The sequence below is a fragment of the Pongo abelii genome, chromosome 1 (assembly GCF_028885655.2).
Source record: "Pongo abelii isolate AG06213 chromosome 1, NHGRI_mPonAbe1-v2.0_pri, whole genome shotgun sequence".
NCBI classification, from domain to species: Eukaryota; Metazoa; Chordata; class Mammalia; order Primates; family Hominidae; genus Pongo; species Pongo abelii.
This window is the reverse complement of record NC_071985.2, coordinates 3,944,095-3,971,063: the sequence shown is the minus strand read 5'-3', so window position 1 is coordinate 3,971,063 and position 26,969 is coordinate 3,944,095. Positions and strand designations below refer to the sequence as shown.

General features: G+C 46.9%; 1 protein-coding gene and 1 non-coding gene across 6 annotated transcripts in view; one reads left to right on the top strand and one right to left on the bottom strand.

The window, feature by feature from the left end:
- EFCAB2 (EF-hand calcium binding domain 2) overlaps positions 1–15,081 on the top strand; it is a 162,253-nt gene extending 147,172 nt beyond the window's left edge. For 2 of the 5 annotated variants that reach the window (XM_009246323.4, XM_054557391.2), the window contains exon 8: positions 10,926–11,179. In XM_009246323.4, the coding sequence (XP_009244598.1) occupies positions 10,926–11,164 (239 nt within the window). In that variant the 3' untranslated portion in view covers positions 11,165–11,179. 5 annotated transcript variants of the gene reach the window in all.
- A 40-nt stretch (positions 15,082–15,121) lies between these two features.
- LOC112130810 (U1 spliceosomal RNA) lies at positions 15,122–15,281 on the bottom strand. The gene has a single exon (XR_002913018.2). It is a non-coding gene; the product is annotated as a U1 spliceosomal RNA (small nuclear RNA).
- Positions 15,282–26,969: the final 11,688 nt, after the last annotated feature.

Here is a 26,969-nt window from a genome sequence, read left to right as displayed (position 1 = left end):
CTGACCAACATGGAGAAACCCCGTCTCTACTAAAAATACAAAATTAGCCGGGCGTGGTGGTGCACGCCTGTAATCCCAGCTACTCAGGAGACTGAGGCGGGAGAATCGCTTGAACCGCAGGAGGCGGAGGTTGTGATGAGCCAAGATTGCACCACTGTACTCCAACCTGGGCAACAAGAGCAAAACGCCATCTCAAAAAAAAAAAAAAAAAAAAGAAAAAAACAATAATAATGATAATAACAGTTGATGAAATGCTTTGATTTCCAGAAGATATTATATAAAGAGAGAACTTTACTTGCATGGGACAGCTGATGAGCTCCTCAGCTAGCGAGAGGGGAGGGATTGACTCATTCTTGATGATGGGACAGGGCCAAGGCTGTAGGGAATTGGGCATTGTCTGGTTGCTGGTGGTATGAGATGCTGGTAGAGCCCAACCCATGCTCTGGCTGTTATGCGAGGGTGGGAAAATTCCAGTTTGCTGGAACCATTAATAACAAGAGTGGAAATCATGATAGGTTTACAGTTTATTCCAGCAAGTCCTTCTAATTAAACAGAAAAAAAGAGGGTGAACTCTTGACCACGGCATATTCATGATTTTCAGTAAAATAATTTCTCAATTCTAGTGATCATAATAATAATGAAGTGCGAATATGAAGTGAAATGCAACATTAAGTGTTGGTTAACCTCAAATTCTTTCATCAAAGAGCAATATACAAGAAATTGGAGAGTTTTTTTTTTTCATAATAAAAGTAACCATTAAGGGTAAAGAACTGAGCCTGGCACAGTGGCTCATGCCTGTAATCCCAGCATTTTGGGAGGCTGAGGCAGGAGGCCAGGAGTTCCAGACCAGTCTGGGCAACAAAGCGAGGCCCTGTCTCTACAAAAAAAGTTTAAAAGTAATTGGGCATGGTGATGCATGCATGTAGTCCCAGCTACGTGGGAGGCTAAGGCAGGAGGCTGAAGTGAACCATGATCACGCCACTGTGCTCCAGCCTGGGCAACAGAGCAAGACCCCGTCTGAAAAAAAAAGGAGGCCAGGCATGGTGGCTCACGCCTGTAATCCCAGCACTTTGGGAGGCCGAGGCAGGCGGATCACAAGGTCAGGAGACCGAGACCATCCTGGCTAACATGGTGAAACCCCGTCTCTACTAAAAATACAACGAATTAGCCAGGCGTGGTGGCAGGTGCCTGTAGTCCCAGCTACTCGGGAGGCTGAGGCAGGAGAATGGCGTGAACCCGGGAGGCAGAGCTTGCAGTGAGCTGAGATCGCGCCACTGCACTCCAGCCTGGGCAACAGAGTGAGACTCCATCTCAAGAAAATAAATAAATAAATAAATAAATAAATAAATAATAAAAGAGCAAGGAACTGAACCCAGTGGATATGCTGAGGCATCAAATAGAGGCTGTTGGCCATTTAGTTAAAATAAGATGGATGACCATAATCTGAAAGATGTAAAAAAAGAAACGAATTTATTTTTTGAATGAATAAAATGTATGTGGTACAAAACTCAAAAGGTATGAAGGCTCATAGAGTAAAAACTAATTTTTCTTTATAAATGTGTCCCACAACCACTCAGATCCCTCTCCCCTGAGTGCACCGATTCCAGGGAATCCTTGTGTGAACAGGCACATGGCATCCTTATGCGCCCTTCACGTATCTCTACACATCACACTTTTCTCACTAAGCAACAGGTCCCATACGCTCAGTTCCTAATTGTATAAATACCCACCTCATCGATTTCAATGTCTGTATAGTATTCTATTGCGTGAATGTGCCATATTTTATTTAACTAGTTCCCTTCTCAAGAATATGGAAGCAGTTTTCCATCTTTCAGAAACTCTGATTTATTTATTATTTGTATTTTTTTTTTTCCTGACAAAAATGCTGTTCAGAACAGAAATTCGAGTTTAAATTGCAGTGGCTGTTCTGGTTCATATAGAACTAGACTCCAGCCTTTTCCTCATTTTCTTTTGCCTGGTAGATTTTTGCTTATCCTTTTATTTTCAGCATTTTTCAAACATTTTATTTTGGGTGTGTCTCTTGTATACCCAAGCAGTGATTGCAACATTTTCAGCAATTGCTATAATTTCCATTTTAGATACAGAGACACCTGTCACTTCGCGCCTTAAATGAAGAGCTTCTGAGCTAATTTCTTCAATGGGAAGGCACCTCGGGGGTGATACATGAATAACGTGGAATAATGCAATTTGGGCAGATTACCAGTTAGGAGCAATGTTAGGTTTGGCCCACTTTGCCGTGCAGGCCACTGAAGCCTCAAACAATACGACACCTGGCCTTTCACAAAAACCGGACAGTGGAGGTGTTGACAGGAATGGTGTTAAGCCAAGTTCATCTGGGTTTGTCAAGCATAGACTTCTATTTTTAAAATATTTAGGGCAAATACAGTTCAAAATTAATTTGGTCAACTACATTTTTCTTTAGTTTCTTTAGTTTTGAAAGCTGTGTATATTTTTATTAATTATGAAACTCATACAAATGTTATGTAGGCAGAATTTTCAGGAAGTTTTGTGACCCTTTTTATAAGCCTGTAACAAAGAAATAAGTGATATAATAAGGAAATACTGAGGTGTATTTGCACAGTGTTTGTATTTTACAAAATTGTCATCTGACCATAGATGTGATCATTGCTGTTCCAAGTAACAGAAAGCTCAACCCATGAAAGGAATTAACTGGCTTATATGTAATGGAAGAGTCCAAAAGCAGACATAGCTTCAGATGCAGCTTGATCCAGGACTCAGATGCCATCATCAGAATCCAATTCTTGGATCTGTTTCTTTGGGTTGGCTTCATTTTCAGGCAGCCCCTTTCCTCATATCCTCAAGATGGCAGAGGCAGCCCATGGTCTTTCCCTTGCAGAGATGATCACCAGGAAACAATCCTTCTATCCCTAGGCATGAAAAAACAGGCTTGAACTTTATTCTGACTTGATCAGCCAAGTCCCTGTTGGAACCATCACTGCCTAGCTTAGGCCTGAGACAGTGCTGCACCTCTACTGCCAAAGGCCGGGCTGGCCTTCCCTAAAGTATATGTGCTGGGTAGGGGAGAGGTACGGATCTGAACCAAAACGAGGGCTGTCCAGCATCAGCAAATATCTCCCGCAGTCCCCATGCCTCTAACGGGAGACAAAGCATCAACCCCTCCCTCTGGCTCCTCTACTGAAAATTCCCCCAGGAGCCTCACAGGTCTTAGCCTTCTCTTAGCTACTTCTCCATCTACTTTTTTGCTGCCTTAATTATTTTTCTTTTCTTTTTTTCTTATTTTATTTTATTTTATTTTTAGAAGGAGTTTCGCTCTGTCGCCCAGGCTGAAGTGCAGTGGCGTGATCTCGGCTCATTGCAACCTCTACCTCCCGGGTTCAAGCGATTCTCTTGCCTCAGCCTCCTGAGCAGCTGGGATGACAGGCACACAGCACCACACCTGGCTAATTTCTGTATTTTTAGTAGAGACGGGGTTTCATCATGTTGGCCAGGCTGGTCTCAAACTCCTGACCTCAAGTGGATCCTCCCGCCTCAGCCTCCCAAAGTGCTGGGATTACAGGCATAAGCCACCGCGCCCGGCTGCTTCCTTAACTCTTGATATCCTCTCTGTATCTTGCTTTGTCTAGCTGTTCTCTTCTCTCCATATTCATCCAAATATTTGCTTAGAAGTACCCAGAAGTATGGCGTTGTATGTGGTACACTTTGAACGAAGGGTGAAGAAACGAGGCGGAGTGACTTTGTAGCACGTTACAGCACACGGTTTAAATTTTAATATTAGCCCATTTACAAAAAACAGCTTATATAATAGTCATTCACGTACCTCAACATTCACCATCCCCTCCCCACTTTTTTTCTGGAGACAGGGTTTCACTGTCACCCCGGCTGGAGTGCAGGTGGCATGATCACGGCTCACTATAGCATCGACCTCCTGGACTCAAGGGGTCCTCGCACCTCAGCCTCCTGAGTAGCTGGGACCACAGGTGCATGCCACCACGCCCAGTTAATTTTTTTTTAATTTTTGTAGAGACAGGGTCTGGCTATGTTGCTTAGGCTGGTCTCAAACTCCTGGGTTCAAGTGATCCTGCCACCTCAGCCTCCCAAAATGTTAGGATTACAGATGTGAGCCACTGTGCCCAGCCAACATTCACCCCATTCAAGTGTGCAATTCAATGGATTCTAGTATCTTCAGAGTGCTGTGCAACTATCACTCCTATCTACTTACAAAGCATTTCCATCATCTTAAAAAGAATCCCCATGTCCAATAGCAGTTCCCCTTCCCCCACCCTCATCCTCGGGCAACCGCCAGTCTTCCTGTGTGTCTGTGGATTTGCCTCCTCAGGGCATTTCACATAAACACAATATGTGGCCTTTTGTGTCTGGCTTCTTTCATTTAGCATAAGGCTTTCGAGGTTCATCCATGTTGTAATATATATCCTTAGTTCATTCCTTTTTGTTAAGCTCACAAAAGCACTTTTTATTTGAGGCAAGGAGACTGGCTACAGGGATTACAGTTCCAGCAGTCAAAACGCAACTCCAAGTGGCACTATTTGGACCGTAGATTTTGCTTCATTTTGGCTGGAAAAGGGTATTCAGGGTGTACTTCTCCCAGCTGGACAAGAAAAAGGGCAAAGAAAACTGGAAGAGACGTCTCGTCTACACAAACTGCTCTTTGGACACAGCATCAACCTGACCACACCGTTGCTGGTCAGTCTGCAGGTTGCTGACCCACTGTTAAGGGACACAGGCCATACTACACTTGCTAGAAAAACTGAGGCAGGAAAAAGAGGTGCAAGGCACTTGGGGAAGAGCAGGTACCTGTAGCGTTCAAGCTCAGTGTTGAAGGGGTAATCCTTGCAGTAGGCACAGCTCACCAAGACACAAACCCTCCTGTTCCCATTGTAGCTGACTTCAGTGGTCACATCAGGCTGCTCAGTTGAAAGTCAAAGACCTCCAAGTTTTCAGCAATGCGTTCCAGTGTCACCCCCGAAATGATGATAGGAATTACCACCAAATTCCTATGCATGGGAAACCAGGTCACAACCTGGGCTGCGTTTTTATTTGTTTATTTTTTTTACTGCGCTTGGCTGTGATTGCTTTGGTGCTGGGATCCCCCAGGCCTGTCACGAGAGCTGAGGGGACTATAGGCAGTCACCACCTTGCCTTTGGATTGGCAGCCCTGAATTAACTTCTCCTGAGGTGGGTGCAGGTGGCACTCACTCTGGTTAACCACTGTTTTTAAGCCAGGTTTCTTTTTTTCTGTCTGCTATATATATATATATATATAGAGAGAGAGAGAGAGAGAGAGAGAGAGAGAGACAGGGTCTCACTCTATCACTCAGGCCTGGAGTGTAGCGGCATGATCATAACTCACTGCAGCCTCGAGTTCCTGGGCTCAAGTGATCCTCCCACATTGGCCTCCCGAAGTGCTGGGATTACAGGCTGAGACACCACACCTGGTCTTAAGCCAGGTTTCTTTGCCATCTCCTGGAGATGGCTGCAGTTGGAGATACCAAAAGCTTTCATAGCCCTTCATCCACCAGCTCCTCCGTGTGGCCACCCACGTGTCCATGAAGTTGGTGTCACTAGGTACCACGTTGTCCGTCCCATCCAACAGGAAAAATAGCCTGTTGGCCAGTGAATAAGGTAGAGCTCCAGGTGGTGCCCTGAGGGTCTTCTGGCAGGCTCCTCTACCAGACTCTTCTCATGGTATGAGCACCGCAGCTTGCTGACAGTGGCAACGTTCTCAAGCTTCACAGACTCCGTCACTTGGCCTGGAGGGGAATTCTAGGTGTCCAGCCCCAGGACAGGCATTTTGGCACCATGACTGAGCACGATATGGACAGCCATCCTCACAGGATTAAGAAGAATTCTGGACAGAAATATAGTTGTAATTAAGCATCAGTCAGCCTGCACTTTGACCCACTTCCTTGTAACCAACAGTGACGTAGGACTAGATGACATTTGCACGCCCGTTGTTCCTATAGATACGATTTCTGACCTGAGAATCATAAGGCTTTTGTTTAAAATAGATGGGATCTCTGACATTAGAATCATAAGGTTTTTGTTTAAGAATTGCTTAAGATGTTTTTCAGATCCTGAATTCCAGCAAAACAGCCGACGCCAACCAGTTTGAAGACCCCCACAGAGGAATGTGGTCAGCGTGAAAATACAGCTTCATCTCCCGTGACTCCGCCCTGCACACTTTGACGAGTCAACCACGTCCACACTCCAGTCTCCACTCCCAAACCCGTACAAACCCCAGCCCCAAACTCCTCAGGGAGATGGATTTGACATTTCCTCCCATTTCCTCCTTCGGTGTCCCTGCGATGAAACCTCTTTCTCTGCTACAGCCCTATGCCTCGGCGTATCCACTTGCTGGTCCCATCCAGCAATGGACCCGTCGTGGTTACCGTGGCTGGCCAAGCCTGCTGTGCTTCACAGACCCCACTCAGGATCACACCACTTCGTTCCATTGTTTGGAGATGCCATGTTTGCTTATCCCTTCATCAGCTGATGAGCATTTGTGCTGTTTTCACTTTTTGGCTATTATGAAAATGTTGCTATGAGCATCCGTGATATTCGCCCATTTAAAAAAGTGTTTTTCACCGTAACTGCTGTGGGAAATTTCTCCTTGGCTCCGTCCTTTCTTTGTAGCCGAGGCTTCCCCCAGGTTTTGACTCTCCCTCTCTGGCTCAAGGTCAGCTCCTTGCCTCACCTCCTAGAGCAATTCCACTCTCCCACCTCCTACTGCAGCATTTCCAAAGCCTCTGCTTAGCCAGGGACCACCCATTCTGCACCTCTCCCCTTAGGGCTGCAAGCACCTGCACAAACTTGGTGGTTATCATGTGCTTCAACTCAATCAAATTCTCTCAGTTTTACATCACCAATCTTTTTAAGCCAAAGGGAAGGCAAGGATTTGATCTTCACATCACATGAATCATGACACCTACCTTAGAAGGCAGAAGCAACTATAGTTGGAATAGCAGTTGTTTTTTTCAACATGTGGAATGATATCAAGGCTCCTTCCTCCCGATATGTCCTGCCCTGTTAGTGGCTGGGGCTGAGGGTTTTCCCAGGAAGCCAGATTGTCCTCACAAGTTCAGCAGGACCCTGGGGCTTCCACAGATAGTAGGACTGTTACCAGAAAGAAGTCTCGATCCAGACGCTGAGAGAGGGTTCTTGGATCTCGCCCAAGAAAGAATTCCGGGGGAGTCCATAGAGTGAAGTCAAAGCAAGTTTGTTAAGAAAACAAAGGAGTAAAGAATGGCTACTCCATAGGCAGAGCAGCTCCAAGGGCTGCTGGTTGCCCTTTTTTTTTTTTTTTTGAGACGGAGTCTTGCTCTGTGGCCCCGGCTGGAGTGCAGTGGCGCGATCTCGGCTCACTGCAAGCTCCGCTTCCCAGATTCAGGCCATTCTCCTGCCTCAGCCTCCCGAGTAGCTGGGACTACAGGCGCCGCCACCACGCCTGGCTAATTTTTTGTTTTTTTAGTAGAGACGGGATTTCACCGTGTTAGCCAGGATGGTCTCGATCTCCTGACCTTGTGATCCACCCGCCTCAGCCTCCCAAAGTGCTGGGATGACAGGCGTAAGCCACCGCGCCCGGCCGGTTGCCCATTTTTATGATTATTTCTTGATTATATGCTAAACAAGGGCTGGATTATTCATGAGGGCAAGGGGTGGGCAATTCCTGGAACTGAGGGTTCCCTCCCCCTTTTAGACCACAAAGGGTAACTTCCTGACATTGCCATGGCATTTGTAAACTGTCATGGCGCTGGTGGGAGTGTCTCTTAGCATGCTGATGCATTATAATTAGCATATAATGAGCAGTGAGGACGACCAGAGGCCACTCTCATCATCATTTTGGGTTTGGTGGGTTTTGGCCGCTTCTTTACTGCAACGTGTAAGGTCTTTATGACCTGTGTCTTGTGCTGACTTCCTGTCTCACCGTGTGACTTAGAATGCTAACAGGCTGGGGACGCAGCCCAGCAGATCTCAGCCTCATTTTACCCAGCCCCTAGTCGCTCTGATTCAAATGCCTCTGACGTGACCACGCAGATTTGAGAAACAGGCCCTCAGCCAACCAGACTCTGGCTCTAGGACACACTTAATACTGTGAAAAGAACAGTACAGTCATAGTCACAAATACCAGGGGTGCAAAACTTCAGATTAGAAGACACTTGTCAGACTCAGAGGCTCATCCAGCTCCATGGAGATCATTATCACCACAAGCTCTTCAGACAGGTATGGAGGTTTTCTAAGGGATATTTTTATTTTCTGGATTGCAATTTTGTTTAGGAAGAGATGAAAGTGAGGATCAACTACTTTGAGGATTGTACAACTTTGTAAATTGCACCAATCTGACTGCATATTTATATCTGCCTGCATTTGTGAAAACAGACTTGTCAAGGAGCTTATTTCTGGAAAGGGTCAATGATTCTAGAAAAAAAAAAAGACAAATATGAGACCCTTCGGTAAAAAGAAACTTACTCTAGGGAAGTTTTTTGTTTTTTTAAAGAAGCAGTATTCACCCGTGTTTTTAAAAAGGAACATGGATTTCAACAATAATATAATGAGTAAAGCATCTGTTTCGTTTATGAAATTAGACCTATTAAAGAACAGAATCAGTGAGGGTTAAGGTAGGATGAGAGTGACAGGGAAAGAAAATGGAAGGAAGGCTAGGCACGGTGGCTCACGCCTGTAAGCCCAGCACTTTGGGAGGGCGAGGCAGGCAGATCACCTGAGGTCGGGAGTTCGAGACCAGCCTGACCAACATGTTGAAACCCCATCTGTACTAAAAATACAATATTTAGCTGGGCATGGTGGCAGGCGCCTGTAATCCCAGCTACTCGGAAGGCTGAGGCAGGAGAATCGCTTGAACCCAGGAGGCAGAAGTTGCAGTGAGCCGAGATCACACCACTGCACTCCAGCCTGGGCAACAAGACCATACCTCTGTCTCAAAAAAAAAAAGAAAAAGAAAAGAAAAGAAAAAGAAAATGGAGAGGAAAACAAAGACCGAGGCGCACCCAGCCTTTGGAAAGTGAGGCTGTGAGCCCCGTGCAAGCAAGAACCCTGTGTGTGCTCCCACGGTGCCTGCCGCATACTAGCTGCTCAATAAATGGCTGTGAAATAAATGCTGATCACAAAGGACAGAATGGGAAAGATTAAGAGAGAGAAAAGGAAGTGTGGAGGAGTACAAGCAGAAATAATAACAGGCTGGGCATGGTGGCTCATGCCTGTAATCCCAGCACTTTGGGAGGCTGAGGTGAAAAGATCATTGGGGCCAGGAGTTTGAGACCAGCCTGGGTAACAAAGCAAGACCTTGTCTCTACCAAAAAGTCAAAAAAAAAAAAAAATTAGCCAGGGTAGTGACACGCCTGTAGCCTGTACTTGGGAGGATGAGGTGGGAGGATCGCTTGAGCCCAGGAGTTTGAAGCTGCAATGAGCTATGATCGCACCACTGCACTCCAGCTTTGGGCTATAGAGCAAGACCACATCTTGAAAATAAAATAAAAAATAAAAAAGAGAAACAATAACAACCAATTCCACTAACGTAAGGCTTTTCCATTTACAAAACCCTCGCCATGACTTGATTCTTATAGTCAATCCACAGGGTAGGAAAGAGCATTTGTACAGAGAAAGCATTACATTTATGGTGGAGAAGTGAAGTCCGTCACCAGAGGCCACACTCCTGGGAGGTGGCAGGGCCAGTTCTAGACGAGGACTTCCATCTGCCAGCCCCATCCTGACTGCATGACACGATGCTGCTTCTGTCTTCTGCAGGCACAGCCTCAAATTCGGGCCAGTGTTGAGGGGCCTGGGGACAGGGCTGGAGATAGGGCTCTAGGGAGGCATCAGCACAGGGAAGATTTTCGGAACCATGAGTCTGGTGAGGCCACCAAGGAGCGGCGGGGCACGCAGATGGAGAAGAGGGGCCGGAGGACCGAGCCCTGGGTGCCCATCCTTCGGAGGGCACAGAGAAGGGACGGACCGTGAAGGTGACTCGGTGGAAGGAACCAGAGGGAGGAAGTGGGGAGTCCTGGGAGCCGTGTGGAGAGTGCATCAGGGAGGGAAGGGGGCCACCCTGTCAGAATATGACAGTGCCTGATACCTAGTGAGAGCCCCAAAAATAAGAGCCTGTTCCTATTTTTATTAATGTCTCATTGGGAGGAGGAGCGAGCAGTGAGTGTGGTAAGAGCTAAATTGTCGTGCACCACAGCACAGAGTAAAGAGCTGATGTCTCAAATGGATAAATCAAGAAACAGCAGAGCAAGCGCATTTAGAAAAGCAGAGGCGAATACCTCAAAAACCTCAAAACGGTCACCTCAGAGGGGAGGAGGACAGGTGTGGAGGGGAGGGGCAGCCAGGACAGGGGATTTTTAAAAATAAGCCTTTTGGTATTATTTGCACATGTATTTCTTTGATAAAGAATTTTTTTTTTTAATTTTTAAATTTTTGTAGAGATGGGCCCTCACTCTGTCACCCAGGCTGGAGTGCAGTGGCATGATCATAGCTCATTGCAGTCTCGACCTCCTGGGCTCAAGTGATTCTCCCGCCTCGGCCTCCCAAAGTGCTGGGATTACAGGCATGAGCCACGCACCCAGCCTGATTTTAAAAAAAGCTTCAAAGGACACAAAAAGAGGGCTTTTGCACATGCAGTTGTCTAAGGTGATTGGTGAATGGTTTTGGGGGGCTGATTGCAGAGCCCACCAGGCTGCAGGGCTGGCGTGCACGTTCTCCAGGACCTGTCATTCACACTCACCGTCCTGGACATCTTCCCTGCACTGCTAGGACACCTCGTTCTTTATTCACTAAGCTCTTTCCTGGCGCAGTGAGAGAAAATTCAGAGGCCCCAGCAGCAGAGGAATAACAGGCTCCAGTGGAGAAGGGACCGGGAAGGAAGTAATTGGAAATCTCTCTTCCTCCAGGTTCTGTCTCCTCTGCTCACTCCCCGCTGCTGAGGGTCGGTAGAAAGGGGGGTGACACACTCCCACCCCGTCCTTGTCCCACTGTGGTCTCCCCCAATGCATCAGTGCCTGCACCTTCCAGGCTCCGGAAAGACGATGTGCCCCTTCTGCTTTGGAAAATCGCAACTCTCAGAAGACCAACAGAAATGCATGTAGAAAATGATGGAAATTACTGGGTATCAGAGGACACGATGACCTGAACGAGCAAGAAGATGGTGGGGGCTGGGGGTAGGATGGAAGCCAGCTAGGACTCGGTAGTGACAAATGCATAACTATTTGCTTATTTTCAGTGCCTTTTGCTTCAAATGAGAGGTTTCTGCTCTCCCACGGTGAAGTGTGAGGCATAAATCCTGCTTCATTATGGGGAACTTCCAGGGGGGTGGCACAGAGCCCAGGAGTCCCTGTGGCATGATGAGGGGGAAGTTGGGAAAGAGAAGCAGAAAGAAAATGGAAGGGGGCCAAACGCAGGAGGTGTGAGGAGGAAAGCCAAGGAAGACGAGGGGAGAGGGATGATAAAACAGAGGGAGAGGCCAGGCGCGGGGGCTCACACCTGTAATCCTGGCACTTCAGAAGGCTGATGCAGGAGGATTGCTTGAGCCCAGAAGATTGAGACCAGCATGGGCAACATGGTGAAACCCCGTCTTTACAAAAAATATATATATATACAAAAATTAGCTGGGCAGGGTGGCATGCACCTGTAGTTCAAGCTACTTGGGAGGCTGAGGGGGGAGGGTCACTTAAGCCCAGGAGGTCAAGGCTGTAGTGAGCCGTGATCACGCCATGCACCTCTAGGCTGAGCAACGGGGTGAAACCCTGCCTCAAAAAAACAAAAAAACAAAAAAACCGGGAATGAGAGGTAGGGTCTAATAGGTAGGAGGCTGGCCCAGGAAACGAGTCGGGGTGTTATTTTGTGCACTGATGCAATGGGTTAACACATCAGTTTCCTAAGGCTGTCAGGGTGAGTTGCCACAAACGTGATGCCTCGAAACAGAAATCCAAAATCCAGGTGGCAGCAGGGCCATGCTCTCCCCTAGGTCCTAGGGGAGGATCCCCCTCGTCCTTGCCTCTCCAGCTACTGCTGGGCCCAGGCATTCTTCGTCTTGCAGCTGCGTCACTCCCGTCCCTGCCTCTCCGCCTTCACAGGACCTTTTCTCCTGCGTTTCTCCGCGGTGTCTGTGTGTCTCCAATCTCCCTCTTCTTTCTCTTATAAGGACACTAGTCACTGGATCTAGGGTCCACCCTAAGTCCAGGATGATCTTATCTCAAGATCCTTAATTTCATCTAGAAAACCCTATTTCCAAATAAGATCACATTCACAGGTACGGGGGGCCATGGACTGAATGTGTCCCCCCAGAATTCCTATGCTGAAATCCTAATCCCTGTGTGACAGTATTTGGAGGCGGGGCCTTTAGGAGGTGATTACGCTGTGAGAGTGGAGCCCTCATGAATGGGATCAGTGCCTTTATGAGAAGAGGCTGGAGACCCACCACGTGAGGATACTGGGGGAAGGTAGTGCTCTTGAGCCCAGAAGCAGGTCCTCGCCAGAACTGACCATGCTAGCACCTTGATCTTGGATTTGTAGCCTCCAGACGGTGAGAGACGACTGTTTGCTGTTTAAGCCACCCAGTTGGCATTTCTTATAACAGCCCTAAGTGATAACTGATTTGGGTGCCCCTATTCAACCCTTGTTTTGACTTAGATGACATTCTCTACAGGGAAAATTTCTTAGGACTATTGGACAAAATACAAAGTTCTTTTCTTGCTTTTTGGTTTTGCAAAAAAAAGAAAGATGAATGGGTCAATGAGAACATCTGAAAAGTCTGGAGTATCACTGAGGAAATAGAGGGTGATCGAGAACCCGAAAGTGAATGGAAACCTACGATAGAAGTGAGATATGCTTTTCTGTTGCCACCTCATCGGACTGTGTGTGATGACACAAATCCCAATAGCCGGCAAACAGCGAGGAAACGAACATGATCCTCACAGTCTCAGGAGTGCCCACACTGAATGATTTTTAAGTTGAGTATCTGACTAAAATAAATAATTGCCTCATTGCTTTGTTGATTTAACCAACTCTGAAGCCTAAAAGACACGTGTCAGGCCCTGTGAGGGGAACCAGTAGGAATGTGGGCGAATGGCGTCCTTGGAGAGTTCATGGTCTGATAGGAGAGAAGGATTTTATAGGAAATCACAGCCACAAGAAAGGAGCCCACACGAGACGGCTGTGGGGGTTTGGGGAAGAAGATAGTGCACCCAGTTGGAGATATCAGAGAGGGCTTCCTGGAGGAGGTGGCACTGGACCTGGCATGGTAGGAGGAAGGATCTGAATGAATATGTGGTGAGAGGAGGAAGGCCATTCTGGGCAAAGGCCAAACAGAGGTGGGAGGGGGCGAGCTCGTCAGGCAGTAATTAGTCATTCAGTTTGGTTGGACCTTAGAGTCTGTGGACAAGAGTAGCGGAGATTAAACATAGTGGGGTTATTCCGGGGCTGGCTCCAGGAGGGCCTTGGAGGCCATGCAGAGTTGATGCCGCAGACCCATGGGAGAGAAGGCCCAGCTCACAGAGAAGCTCCAGGGGCTGGAGATAGTCGGAGAGAGCTCCTCCAAAATGCCTGATGTGCCCTGGGACATCTCTCCTACCCTGGAACTGATGCTCTAGACAATGAGAACTTCTAACGCTCTGAGCAGGGAATGTCACCTCCAAGCTGCACTCCAGGAAAGATTCATCTGCAGTTCCTTTTAAGACTTAACAGGAGGCCAGGCATGGTGGCTCATGCCTAGAATCCCAGCACTTTGGGAAGCCAAGGCAGGCAGGTCACCTGAGGTCAGGAGTTCAAGACCAGCCTGACCAACATGGTGAATTCCTGTCTCTACTAAAAATACAAAAATTAGCCGGGTGCGGTGGTGCACACCTGTAATCCCAGCTACTCGGGAGGCTGAGGCAGGAGAATCGCTTGAACCTGGGAGGTGGAGGCTGCAGTGTGCTGGGATCTCGCCACTGCATTCTCCAGCCTTGGTGACACAGTGAGACTCCATCTCAAAAACAAACAAACAAAAGACCACTTAATGGGGATGGGACAAATTTCATGGGGCACTACTGCCATCTCCCCAGTTATGTGGAACTGAGGGCTGACCAAGCGGGGTGGCTGTGGGAAGAGGAAAGAAGCAAGCCGTGGGCTCTGAGCGCCTGCTTGTGAAGCAGGGAATGAGCTGTCTGGCGCTGGTGGGGCCGGGCACAGGGAGAAGCTTTTCTGGCTGGATGTTCACTCCTTGTTTGGGTTAAGATAATGTGTGTGCGATTGTCTCAGCCTCTCATCTCACAGGAGTTCCCAGTGCACTGCTGATCCAGAGGGTGCGCAGATCCGTGCTTGAGACACTCATCTGTTCTCTGATACTCCTCCCTCGTCTGTTCTCTGTTTTCCCTACACTGGCAGAGGGGAGGATGAATATCCATGGCCCCTCATTTCCTTCGTTTGGATGATGGAAAGATGAAAATGTTTCAGCATCTCTTGTTGACATGTGAGCTGAAGTAAGGCCTGAAGAATTCTCTGCCCACCGAGAGCTGGGCCAGTGTGTGGGGTGTGGCAGAGACAGAAGAGACGGGAAGCTGGACATCCCGTGGACTCGTGTGTCAGCTCAACTTCTACCAAGCATTCCATTCCCCTGCTCAGGCCCCAAGTCTCAGAATCATCCTTGCCTCCCTTCTTTCTCCCTCTCCCTCCTCATCCAATCCGCCAAATCCTACCTTCACAATATGGCCAGTCAGCATGGGTGAACCTTGAGGACATTATGCTAAGGGAATAAGGCAGTTCCCAAAGGACCAACACTGTGTGATTCCACTTATCTCAAATACCTCGGGGAGTCAGATTCCTAGAGACAGAGAGTGGAATGCAGATGCCAGGGGGTCTGGGGAGGGGAAAATGGGGGGTTACTGCTTAATGGGTACAAAGTTTCAGTTCTGCAAGATGAAATGAGCTCTGGAGATGGATGGGGGTGATGGGTGCATGACAATGAGAACGTATGTAATACCACTCAGTGTACACTCCAAAACGCTGAAGGTGCTGAATTTTATGTTGTATGCATTTTTATAATAAATAAATTATACAATAAAGACCACCGACTTCAAGTTGTGACCTCTCACTGGACAAGAGTGACACAGCGGAGCATGAACGACGTCCCCCACTACCACAAATTATGCAGTTGAGTTTCCTGCATTTGGAGACATCGCAGGGGTCAGCATACCTGGAGTGCAGTGGGTGAGCCTCACTCTGGGAAAACCATCTTCATGATCATTGCAACTTCACTGCCAGGGAAGTATGTTATATGGACTTTATCACAATTTAAAAAATACACCCACATATAGATTTATCTCTATCATCTATATCTATCTATATCATCGATATCTCTCATCGATATCTATCTATATCTGCATCTAGATCTATATCATCTATTTCCAGCGGTCCTCCTCCATGGCTACTGGCCTGGTCCAGGCTGCCTTTATCTGTCATCTAGATGATTGCAATGACGTCCTTCCTGGTCTTTGCCTCTGTAACTATGTTCCCAACGTGTAGTCACAGTGATCTGAATAAAACATAAATCAGATGTGTCGCTGTTCTGCTCAGAAGCCTCCATTTGGCCTCTTTCTTGGAGTAAAAGCCACAGCGCTTACCACGGCCCCCATGGGGCTGTCCAGGCTGGCTGTCAGTATCCCTCTGCCATCACCTCTTACTGCTCTCCTCTGACCCTCTGACTTTGCAGCCTCAGCGGCCCCTTGACTTTGCTGTTCCTCACGTAGACCACTCCGAGCACGCTCCTGCCTCGGGGCCTTTGTTCCCGGCATCTCCTCTGCTCTAAATGCCCTTCCACACAGCCTCCTGCCCAGGCCTCTCACTTCCCGCAGGTCCCAGCCCAGATTTCCTGTTAGCAATGAACCTTCCCCAAATACCCTAGGAAATAAGGATGCCCCTTGCCCCACCCCATCCTCTCTGTCCTACCTGCCCTGCCCTTATCAATTCCTATTTATTTCCGCTAGAATGTAAGTTCCAGGAGGGCAGGTCTCTTTCCGTTTGGTTGGCTGCTGTATTCCTAACACCCAGAGCAGGGCCTTGCTTTTAGGCACTCAATATAGTTGTTGAATGAGTATATTGAGACTTCCATTCCTTCAGGCAATAAATCGATCAGAAAGACAGAGGCCACTCTAGGTATTTCAAGCAAGAAGAGATTTTTCTCTTTTTTCTTGTGAATTTTTGTGAGTACATCGTATGTGTGTGTATTTGTGGGGTCCATGAGATGTTTGGTTCGGGCACACCATGTGAAAGGAGCACATCATGGAGAATGGGGTGTCCATCCCCTCAGACATTTGTCCTTTGAGTTACAAACAACCCAATTACACTCTTTAAGTTATTTTAAAATGTACAGTTATTATTGACTATAGTCACCCTGTTGTGCTATCAAATAGTAGGACTTCTTCATTCTATTTTTTTTTTTATTTTTTTTACCCATTACCATCCCCACCCCCCTACTCCACTTCCCAGCCTCTGGTCACCATCCTCCTAACTCTCTATGTCCATGAGTCCTATTATTTTAATTTTCAGAATATGTGATGTTTGTCTTTCTGTGCCTGGCTTATTTCACTAAATATAATGATCTCCAGTTCCATTCATGTTGTTGCAAATGACTGGATCTCATTCTTTTTTATGGCTGAATAGTACTCCATTTTGCATATCTACCACATTTGATTTATCCATTCATCTGTTCATGAACACTTAGGTTACTTCCAAATCTTGGCTCTTGTAAATAGTGCTGCAACAAACAGCAGTGCAGACGTCTCTTCAATATATGAGTTCCTTTCTTTTGGATATCTACCCAGCCGTGGGATTGCTGGATCATACGGTAGCTCAATTGTTAGTTTTTTGAGGAAGCTCCAAACTGTTCTCTACAGTGGTTGTGCTAATTTACATTCCCACCCACGGTGTACAAGGGTTCCCTTTTCTCCACATCCTCACCAGCATTTCTTATTGCCTGTCTTTTGGATGTAAGCCATTTTAACTGGGCTGACATGATATCTCATTGTAGTTTTATTTTTATTTTTATTTTTTGGAGACGGAGTCTTGCTCTGTTGCCCAGGCTGGAGTGCAGTGGTGCAATCTCGGCTCATTGCAACCTCCACCCCTGGGTTCAAGTGACTCTCCTGTCTCAGCCTCCTGAGTGGCTGGGATTACAGGTGCATGCTGCCACACCCAGTTATTTTTTTGTATTTTAGTAGAGATGGGGTTTCACCGTGTTACCCAGGCTGGTCTCGAACTCCTGAGCTCAGGCAATCCACCTGCCTCGGCCTCCCAAAGTGCAGGGATTACAGGCATGAGCCACCACGCCCGGCCCTCATTGCAGTTTTGATTTGCATTTATCTGATGATCATGGTGTTGAGCACCTTTTCATGTGCCTGTTTGCCATTTGTATGTCTTCTTTTGAGAAATGGCTATTCAAATCTTTTGCCCATTTTTTGATCAGATTATTAGACTTTTTCCTATAGAGTTGTTTGAGCTCCTTATATATTCTGGTTACTAATCCCGTGTCAGATGGGTAGTTTGTAAATATTTTCTCTCATTCTGTGGGTTGTCTCATCTTTTTGTTGATTGTATCCTTTGCTATGCAGAAGCTTTTTTACTTGATGTGTTCTCATTTGTCCATTTTTGTTTTGGTTGCCTGTGCTTGCAAAGTATTGCTCAAGAAATTTTTGCCCAGACCAATGTCCTGGAGATTTTCCCCAATGTTTTCTTGTAGGAGTTTCACAGTTTTGTCAGAGGTGTTTGAATCAGAGCAACTCCATCTTAAATAGGATCTTGGTAAAATGAGGCTGAAACCTACTGGGCTGCATTCCCAGACGGTTAAGCCATTCTAAGTAACAGGATGAGATAGGAGGTCAGCACAAGACACAGGTCATAAAGACCTTGCTGATAAAACAGGTTGCAGTAAAGAAGCCGGACAAATCCCACCAAACCCAAGATGGCGACGAGAGTGACCTCTGCTCGTCCTCATTGCTACACTCCCACCAACACCACAACAGTTTGCAAATGCCATGGCAACGTCGGGAAGTTCCCCTATATAGTCTAAAAAGGGGAGGCATGAATAATCCACCCCTTGTTTAGCATATGGTCAAGAAATAACCATAAAAATGGGCGACCCACAGCCCCAAGGGCTCTGTGTGTGGAGTAGCCTTTCTTTTATTTCTTCACTTTCTTCATAAACTTGCCTCCACTTTACTCTCTGGACTCTCCCTGAATTCTTTCTTGCACGAAATCCAAGAACCCTCTCTTGGGGTCTGGATCAAGACTCCTTTCTTGTAACAGTTTGAGGTCTTAGATTTAAGTCTTTAATCCATGTTGATTTGAATTTTGCGTCTGGTGAGAGATAGGGGTCTAGTTTCATTCTTCTGTGTATGGATATCCAGTTTTCCCAGCACCATCTATTGAGACTGTCTTTTCCCCAGTGTATGTTCTTGGTACCTTTGTCAAAAATGAGTTCGCTTTAGGTGTGTGGATTTGCTTCTGGATTCTCTATTCTGTTCCGTTGGTCTATGTGTCCTTTTTAATGCCAGTACCATGCTGTTTTGGTTACTTTAGCTCTGTAGTATAATTTGAAGTCATGTAATGTGACTTCTCTAGTGTTCTTTTTCCAGGCAAGAAGAGATTTAGGATCTAGGAATTAGGGTTTGCAAAATCACTGGAAGGCTAGAGATGCAAAAGTTCAGGAAAGCCATTCATTGCTCTCAGGCCCACCACCAGTTACAGGAAAAACAACAAGTTTCAGAACCTGCAGAAACCATTGCTAGGGTCACATTTGCCTGCAGTACCAAGGTGGGATTCACTGGGGAATTACTCCAATGCCAAGGCAAACTCGTGCTTGCCGTGTTTGCCACCTGTTGAAGGGGGAGCAGCAAGCCAGCTTGCCTCTCTTCTATCTTCCAAATTACTCGAGTGCCTCTCGGTGGCCCAATCTAAGTTGGAATGCTCCTAGTTGGTATACTGGGAAATATAGTCCCCAGGCTTTCTACTCCCCAGTACAGAGGTGGCACACCAGAGTGGAGAACCAGCCGACGACCCAACAGAGGCAGAAAATGCCACCCTGTGTTCTCTTCTTGCTTTCCCCCCAGTTATCCTTTTTGTGGAAAGAGACTCTCCAAGAAAGAGATCAATGATGCAAATGAATTTCAAGGATTGAGGTCTGTCAGATTTCAGAGTCCACATGTGGAGGGAATGTCTACCTTAAATTACCAAAAGCCTCCCTCTACTTGGGAGGCTGAGGCAGGAGAATTGCTTGAATCTGGGTGGCAGAGGTTACAGTGAGCTGAGATTGCACCACTGCACTCCAACCTGGGCAACACAGCGAGACTGTCTCAAAAAAAAAAAAAAAAAAACTTTCAACTGAGCTATTTCACATGAAAGCAACGCACTAGATTCATGATACATACTGAGTTCCTCCATATACCTGTAACCAGAGCCACACCCAGTGCTGTGCTGAGTGTTAGGGACACAAAGATTAAGGACCTGGCTACTGGCCTCAAGGAGCTTAGAGTCGAATGGTTATAATGCATAGATTTTTGAACCCTTAAACGGATGTCTCAAATCTTGAGTCAGAGCTCTGTAATTAGCAATCATTTTGCACCTTAGCTTTGCACAGTGGGTTTAGAACTCTTCAGGAGTAATCAGTTTAATAGAGAAAAGAGGGCAAATAAAAACACAAATGGATAGCTCGTGCATAGCTATATTGTTAGTGATTAGGGAAGCTCAGATTGCAGTCCCAGAGGGACTGTGAAGAGTGTCATGGATCAGTGGGACTAATTGAGAGATGCTTCCTGTAGGAAGTAGGCCTCCCTTAATGTAGCAAAAGTTTACATTATTTCTGAACATTAATTATGTAATTCATTACATAATTAATTTCATTAATGTAAATTATTCATTTACATAACTAATGTAAATTAAAGTTTACATTAACTACATTTAATTAATGTAAATTAAAGTTTACATTAATTCCATTATCTCTTGTCCGTCTTTAGGGAGAACTGCTTTATTTATTTATTAAAATTTTATTTTATTTCAAATTGAGGGGGTACATGGGCATGCTTGTTATGTGGGTATATTGTATACTGGGCTTCTAGTGTGCCCATTACCCAGAGAGTGAACATCATACCTGATGGGTAAATTTTCAACCCTTGCTCCCTGCAAATCCCTGCCCACCCCCTTTGGAGGCCCCGTGTCCACTGTTTGCATCTTTATGTCCGAGTGGACTCCCTGTTTCGCCTCCGCTTACAAGTGAGAACATGCACTTTTGATTTGCTGTCTCTGAGTTAGTTCCCTAGGATAATGGCCTCCAGCTCCATCCATGTCACTGCAAAGGACATGATCTCATGCTTTTGTATGGCTGTTTTTTTTTTTTTTTTTTGAAGAGACAGTCTCACTATGTCGATGAGGATGAAGTGCCGCGGCATGATCATAGCTCACTGCAGCCTCGAATTCCTGGGCTCAAGAGATCATCCCACCTTAGCCTCCTGAGTAGCTGGGATGACAGATGTACACCACGACTGGCTAATTAAAAAAAAAAAAAATTGGCCGGGCGCGGTGGCTCACGCCTGTAATCCCAGCACTTGGGGAGGCTGAGGCGGGTGGATCATGAGGTCAGGAGATCGAGACCATCCTGGCTAACACGGTGAAACCCCGTCTCTACTAAAAATACAAAAATTAGCTGGGCGTGGTGGTGGGTGCCTGTAGTCCTGGCTACTCGGGAGGCTGAGGCAAGAGAATCGCTTGAACCCGGGAGGCGGAGTTTGCAGTGAGCTGAGATTGCTCCACTGCAATCCAGCCTGGGCGACAGAGCAAGACTGTCTCAAAAAAAAAATAAAAATAAAAAATAGCAATGTGGTATTACTATGCTGCCCAGGCTGGTCTCAAATTCCTGGCCGCAAGCAATCCTCCTGCTTCAGCTTCCCAAAGTGTTGGGATTACAGGTGTGAGCTACTGCATCCAGCCAAGAACTGCTTTTTAAATGTCTACATGCAGAGTTGGGGTCATTGTCTCCTTGAGTAGGAAGTTTGATGTTTTGACTTGCCTTTGTGCCTTTGATTTTCTCATACTTTTGAGACTGTATTTTCACACTTTATTTTCCCTTCTGCAGGAGTGTTGGCAACACCTCTCGATTTAGCTCATCCCTGCATTTTATCTGTTGCTTTTTATTCCCCCTTAAAGAACATTAAGATGAGAGCTAAGGCCAGAGCCAGTGCTGGTGTCAGGCCTCCCTTCCTGGGGACTGTGGGCCACATGTCACAATTTGTGGCCTAGAGCCTTTGGTTGTGTTTTCAATCCATGCACCTGTGTTCTTCTGGGAGCTGAGATTTGCTAAGATTTGCTAGAGTGAAAGTTTTATCTAAGTAAACATCTCTCACCTCTTTTGGGGCCTTTTCATCTGTCGAATGAGTGAAACGGTCCAAAGGTGATCAAGTACACAAGACAGCCTCCTCTCTCTAGGACCTGGATCTTCCTCGCTCCTCATTCTCATGAACCATTACTGGGTTTTTTTTCTTCTTTCTCTTAGGACATGGTCACAGTTGTGTGCAGCGGTGAAGCTGGACATAAGAGAGCACAGCTGAACTGGGGCTGTGGGGTGTTTCCTCTCACCTGTTCTTCACCTGTTCTTGCCCACTCAGAGCATTGAGGCCCCTGGTTTTTATTACCGCTTCTTTAGTTGCCTGAGACGCAGTCTTCACTGGGAGGAGCTTGAAAAGAACTCACTAGCAGGACCTAGTGCACAGCAGGCATTTAATAACGATTGGTCTTCGGCTCTCTCTGCAACCTTTCCAGTGGCATTGCACTCTGCAGCCTGCTGTTACGCACAGAGTCAGATTAGCTATGGCTAGTCATGGCTAGTTATGGCTAGTCACGGCTAGTTATGGCTAGTTACGGCTAGTCATGGCTAGTCACGGCTACTTACAGCTGGTCACGGCTAGTCACGGCTAGTCACAGCTGGTCACGGCTAGTCACAGCTAGTCACAGCTAGTCACGGCTAGTCATGGCTAGCCACAGCTCGTCACGGCTCGTTATGGCTAGTCACGGTTTGTCACTGCTCATCATGGCTAGTCACGGCTAGTCACGGCTAGTCACGGCTAGTCCCACGACGGGCTTCTCTGGGCACATCATTCTTCTCCTGGGACTTGGTGTCCTCATCCTTCCTGTGGGAGCGAGGAGGCTGCCTCCCTCACGGGTGGCTGTGAGGAATTATAAACCAATAAAGTGACTGCTTAGCACACGGCTGAATGTCAAGGGCAATAGAAATGCTTAATTTCATTTATTTGCTAGTAGTTGGGTGGCCACGTGAATGTTACTGTGGAAACCATAACTCTTGAATTCCCCGACACTTACCTATGCTGTTGTTTTTAAATGAAGCTTTACACTTAAATCTTGTGTTTTTTTTAATATTAGAAAAGTAGCAGGAAGGATCACAGCTTGATCTCCAACTCAGCCTTTTCGTAGGAAACTGTGAGCTGCTACAGTCCCCACCCAGCAGCATCTACTGACCAGTTACTCTCACCTGATGCCTTTCTCCACCCAAGGTCATGTCTTCCATCTATCCATCCACCCGTCCACCTGTCTGTCCATCTGTCCACTCACCTGTCTGTCCACCCACCCGTCTGTCCATCTGTCCACCCACCCGTCTGTCCACCCACCCATCTGTCCATCTGTCCACCCGTCTGTCCGTCCACCTGTCCACCCGTCCATCTGTCCACCCACCCGTCTGTCTGTCCGCCCGTCCATCCATCTGTCCACCCACCCATCTGCCCACCTGTCTGTCCACCCACCTGTCTCTCTGTCCACCTGTCCACCCGTCTGTCCATCTGTCCACCCACTCTGCCCACCTGTCTGTCCATCCACCCATCTACCCGTCTGTCCATCTGTCCACCCACTTTGTCCACCTGTCTGTCTGTCCACCCATCCGTCCATCTGTCCACCCACCCGTCTGTCCATCCACCTGTCCATCCATCTGTCCACCCCCCCATCTGCCCACCTGTCTGTCCGTCCACCCGTCCACCCATCCGTCCATCTGTCCACCCACTCTGTCCACCTGTCTGTTCACTCATCCACCTGTCCATCCATCTGTCCACCCACCCATCTGTCCACCTGTCTGTCTATCCATCCAGATACACTGCATTTCCAACTCATGAGTTGAATGGGCCCCACGTGAGTAGATCAGAACTGTTGATTTTCTAGTGAACCTGTAGAATTGAGAGGATGGAGACGTGATGGTGGATTCTGTACAGCTGATGAGGTGAAGGGGGAGGTGGCAAAGGGAGCATTTGCAGCAGTGATGGTGGAGGCTTTAGCAATTCCCTGCTGGTGCCCAGCCCCGGGCAGCACACAGCTGTGAGATGACAGTCAAGCCAGGGGGCAACAACAGCCCTGCTTAGAAAAATGGGACTTGATTCTAAGCCCTCATTGGAGGAATCCTGGAATCCCACACCCCAGCAAGTTCCTCTCTTCCCTGAGCAGGTCCTCAGGTTGCTTCCGTAGTCTCCACCATGGTCTTTGAAGCCCTTCTCTGGGCTGTGTGTGCTTCTCTGCCCACCACCCTTATGGCTGACTCTGGTGGCCATCACTCCCACAGCTGCACCTGCTGCACCTGCTGCACCTGCTGCATCTGCTGCACCTGCTGCACCTGCTGCACCTGCTGCGGCTCGTATGGCTTAGGTGGAGACAGCCCATGCCTTACTCCTAGCCACGGCAACTTTGTTCTGGCAGTTCTTTACAGAGTTCTTAGTATCACGACTTTTTTTTTTTTTTTTTTAATTAAGCACACATTCTCAGTTCATTTTCTTTAATGGCTCTTCTATTCTCAACAGCAATCAGCCAGTGTCTTTTGATGATCTTCCCAGTGCTGGGGTCCCCTCTCCCAAGATGACGTGAAGCTAGACCCCATGGGGACTCCAGCTGGACATGCTGGGATTCCTGAGGTGGGCACACAGGCTAACTCTCTCTCTGGGACTTTTGTTTCAGAGGGAAAAGACAATTGAATTATTGTGGCCATATCTTTTCTCTTTTTTAATGTTAAGTTCTGGGATATATGTGCAGAGCATGCGGGTTTGTTACATAGGTATACATGTGCCATGGTGGTTTGCTGCACCTATCAACCTGTCATCTGGGTTTTAAGCCCCACGTGCATTCAGTATTTGACCTAATGCTCTCCCTTACCTTGCCCCCGCCCCCGACAGGCCCCAGTGTGTGATGTTCCCCTCCCTGGGTCCGTGTGTTCTCGTTGTTCAACTCCCACTTATGAGTGAGGACATTCGGTGTTTGGTTTTCTGTTCCTGTGTTAGTTTGCTGAGAATGATGGCTTCCAGCTTCATTCATGTCCCTGCAAAAGACATGAGCTCATTCTTTTTCATGGCTGCATAGTATTCCATGGTGTATATGTGTATTGTGGCCATATCTTTTCTAAATCAAATGTATCATCTTCCTCCCACTTTTCTTGTTGGAAATGGTATTTCATCTCTCTTTCCCAGCTCATATGCCTGAAGATCATCCTTGCCTTCTCTGCACATCAGTTTAGTCTCCAAGCCTAGCTGATTGAGTGCCAACAGCTCTGAAATTGATCCCCAATTTCCATCCCCTCCTTTACCTCTCCCATCACTTTCTAAAAACAGCATTATTGACACATTTTATATATGATAAAACCCACCCTATTCAAGTGCACAGTTCAATATTTTTTGGTAAATTTACTGAGTGGTGCAGCCATCACCATAAATCAGTTTCAGAACATTTTCATCATCCCAATGAAGATCCCATTTACAATTAATCCTTGTTCCTATCCCCAGTTTCAGGCAACCACTAAGCTACTTTCTGTCTCTACAGATTTGCCTTCTGAGCATTTCATATAGATGAAATCACACACTACGTGATCTGTCATGTCTGGTTTCTTTCAGTTAGCATGATGCTTTTGAGATTCATTTGTGTTGTGATGCCTATCAGTATATCAGTATTTCATCCCTTTTTATTGCCCAGTAATACTCCATTTTTGGATACACCACATTTTGTCCATCCATCAGCTGAGGCACATTTCACCCCTTTTTGGCTATTTATAAATAATGCCACTATGAACTTTTGTGTGAAAGTCTTTGTGTGAATGTGAACATATGCTTTTATTTCTCTTGGGATAGATACTAAGGAATGAAGTTGATGGACGGTACAGTGATTTGATGTTTAACTTTTTGAGAAACTGCCATACTGTTTTCCAACACAGCGCACCATATTACATTCCCACCAGCAACGCATGAGGGTTCCCGTTTCTCCACATCCTCAACAATGTTGTCATTGCCTGTCTTTTTGATGATAGTCGTTCTAGCGGGTATGAAGTGGTGTCCTTTGTATGTTTAATTTTCATTTCTCTAATGACGAATGATGTGGAGCCTCATTTCGTGTGCTTATTAGCCACACACAGAGCTTCTTTGATGAAATATCTGTCCTTGTCTCTCACCCATTTTTTGATTAGGTTGTTTGTTTTCTAATTATGGAATTGTAAGGCCCTCCCGTCCCATCACTTTTTTTTTTTTTTTTTTTGAGAGAGGGTCTCACTCTCTCGTCCAGGCTGGAGTGCAGTGGCCCCAGCATGGCTCACTGGGGCCTCGACCTCCTGGGCTCAAGTGATCCTCCTACCTCAACCTCTCAAGTAGTTGGGACTACAGGTGCATGCCACCACACCTGGCTAATTTTTTAGTTTTGTGGAGACAGGGTTCTCACTATGTTGTCCAGGCTGGTCTCGAATTCCTGGGCTCAAGCAATTCTCCTGCCTGTAATTTGAGTGCTGTTTTAAAAATGTTAAATAAAAATGTTTCCAGGAACCCCCCCCCACCCCCCACCCACCAAGAGAATGATATTCTAGTCTGGTTCTCTTTTGAATTCATTGGAACAGTCATCAATCATATAGGTAGTGGGAGTTTTTATTCGTTATTTTAACTTTTATTTTTGGTTCGGGGTACATGTGCAGGTTTGTTATATAGGTAACCTTGTGTCACGAAGGTTTGTTGTACCGATTATCTTGTCACCCAGGTACTAAGCCTAGTACCCAATACTTATTTTTTCTGATTTTCTCCCTCCTCCCATCCTCCACTCTCAATTAGGCCCAGTTGTGTTTTATTCTAAGTCCTGGATTTCCACAGCTTTTTAGCTTTTTATGCCCCACCTGCTACCCATATCTTCCACCTCAGATCCTAAGCTGTGTGTGGTTCTTGCTTGGGGACCAAGGAAGGGTTTATGTTTTTCCCTGGCACTCTCCTTGGCTTTGCCTTAAAAAAAAAAAAAAAAAAAAGGGAGAGAGAGATGAGGTTTCTCTCTGTTGCCCAGGGAGCATAGTGGTGCAAACATAGCTCACTGTAGCCTTGAACTCCTGGCTCCCTCTCACTCTGTTGCCCAGGCTGGAGTGCAGTGGCACGATCTCAGCTCACTGTAACCTCCACCTCTGGGGTTCAAGTGATTCTCCTGCCTCATCCTCCCAAGTAGCTGGGACTACAGGTGCGCACCACCACACCTGGCAAATTTTTGTAATTTTTTTTTTTTTTGAGACAGTGTCTTGCTCTGTCACCCAGGCTGGAGTGCAGTGGCACAATCTCGGCTCACTGCAAGCTCCACCTCCCAGGTTCACGCCATTCTCCTGCCTCAGCCTCCTGAGCAGCTGGGATTACAGGTGCCCGCCACCACGCTGGGTTAATTTTTTTTTTTTGTATTTTTAGTAGAGATGGGGTTTCACCATGTTAGCCAGGACGGTCTCGATCTCCCGGCCTCATGATCCACCCGCCTCAGCCTCCCAAAGTGCTGGGATTACAGGCGTGAGCCACCGCGCCAGGCCAATGTTTGCATTTTTAATAGAGACAGAGTTTCACCATGTTGGCCAGGCTGGTCTTGAACTCCTGACCTCAAGTGATCCTCCTGCCTCAGCCTCCCAAAGTGTTGGAATTACAGGCGTGAGC